This window comes from Galeopterus variegatus, unplaced genomic scaffold, assembly GCF_000696425.1.
Source record: "Galeopterus variegatus unplaced genomic scaffold, G_variegatus-3.0.2 Scaffold1608, whole genome shotgun sequence".
Taxonomy (NCBI): Eukaryota; Metazoa; Chordata; class Mammalia; order Dermoptera; family Cynocephalidae; genus Galeopterus; species Galeopterus variegatus.
In genome coordinates, this window is record NW_007727719.1 from 13162 (window position 1) to 14152 (window position 991).

At 44.1% G+C, this 991-nt stretch overlaps 1 protein-coding gene across 1 annotated transcript in view; it reads right to left on the minus strand.

The window, feature by feature from the left end:
* Positions 1 to 991, minus strand: part of RDH13 (retinol dehydrogenase 13 (all-trans/9-cis)) — a gene marked incomplete at its 3' end in the record, with an annotated part of 11045 nt that overhangs the window by 2426 nt on the left and 7628 nt on the right. The window contains exon 2 of the mRNA XM_008577961.1: positions 331 to 449. Within this exon, the coding sequence (XP_008576183.1) occupies positions 331 to 449 (119 nt within the window). The remainder of the gene's footprint in view (positions 1 to 330; positions 450 to 991) is intronic.

Genomic DNA, 991 nt, shown 5'->3' on the forward strand with positions numbered 1-991 from the left:
CCTACCACCGTTCCACTTTCTGTCTCTGTGAATTTGACTCCTCTAGGTACCTCATATAAGTGAAATCATACAGTATTTATCTTTTTTGTGACTGGCTTATTTCACTCAGTATAGTGTCCTCAAGGTTCATCCATGTTGTAGCATGTGTCAGAATTTCTTTCCTTTTTAAGGATGAATGATATTCCATTGTATGTATAGACCACATTTTGTTTATCCATTCATCCATGAATGGACACTTGGGTTGCTTCCACATTTGGGCTATTGTGAATAATGCTGCTGTAAACATGGGTGTACAAATATCTCAAGACCCAAAAGCAGGCATGATTTTACCTCTTTTGGCCAGTTCCAAGGCAGTTTGTTTTCCGATGCCCGTGTTGGCGCCTGTCACAATGACTGTCTTTCCAGGTATAGTGGCTTTGCTGGGGCAAGCCCCGCCAGCAACATAGTCCCTACAGGTGAGAAACAGCATAATCATTTCTATATGTTCATTCTCACCCCATGTGCACCTGACTGTATGATCTCATATCTCCAAGGAAAGACAAAAACAACTTCACACCACACCGTGGAGTCACTGTCATGTCTCCATACGGGGCTAGACCAAGTCTGGTGTATGTGAGACCACCATGAGGTGACAATCACCATTTTATAAATACCCACTGTATGAGTTTCCTATGGCTGCTGTAACAAATTACCACAAACTTAAAACCACACAGATTTATCAGCCTACAGTTCAGAAGTCTGAAATAGGTCTCACTGGGATAAAATCAAGGTGCTGGCAGAGCTGGTTCCTTCTGGAGACTCCAGGGGAGAATCTGTTCCTGTGCCTTCTCTAGCTTCTAGAGGCACCTGCATTCCTCATGGCCTCATCCTCAGTCTTCAAAGTTCATCGTATCCACCTCTGCTTCCGTCTTTCCATCTCCTTCTGACTCTGACCTTCCTACCTCCCTTTTATAAGGACCCTATAAGATCATATTGCCCACCCCATCCCCCC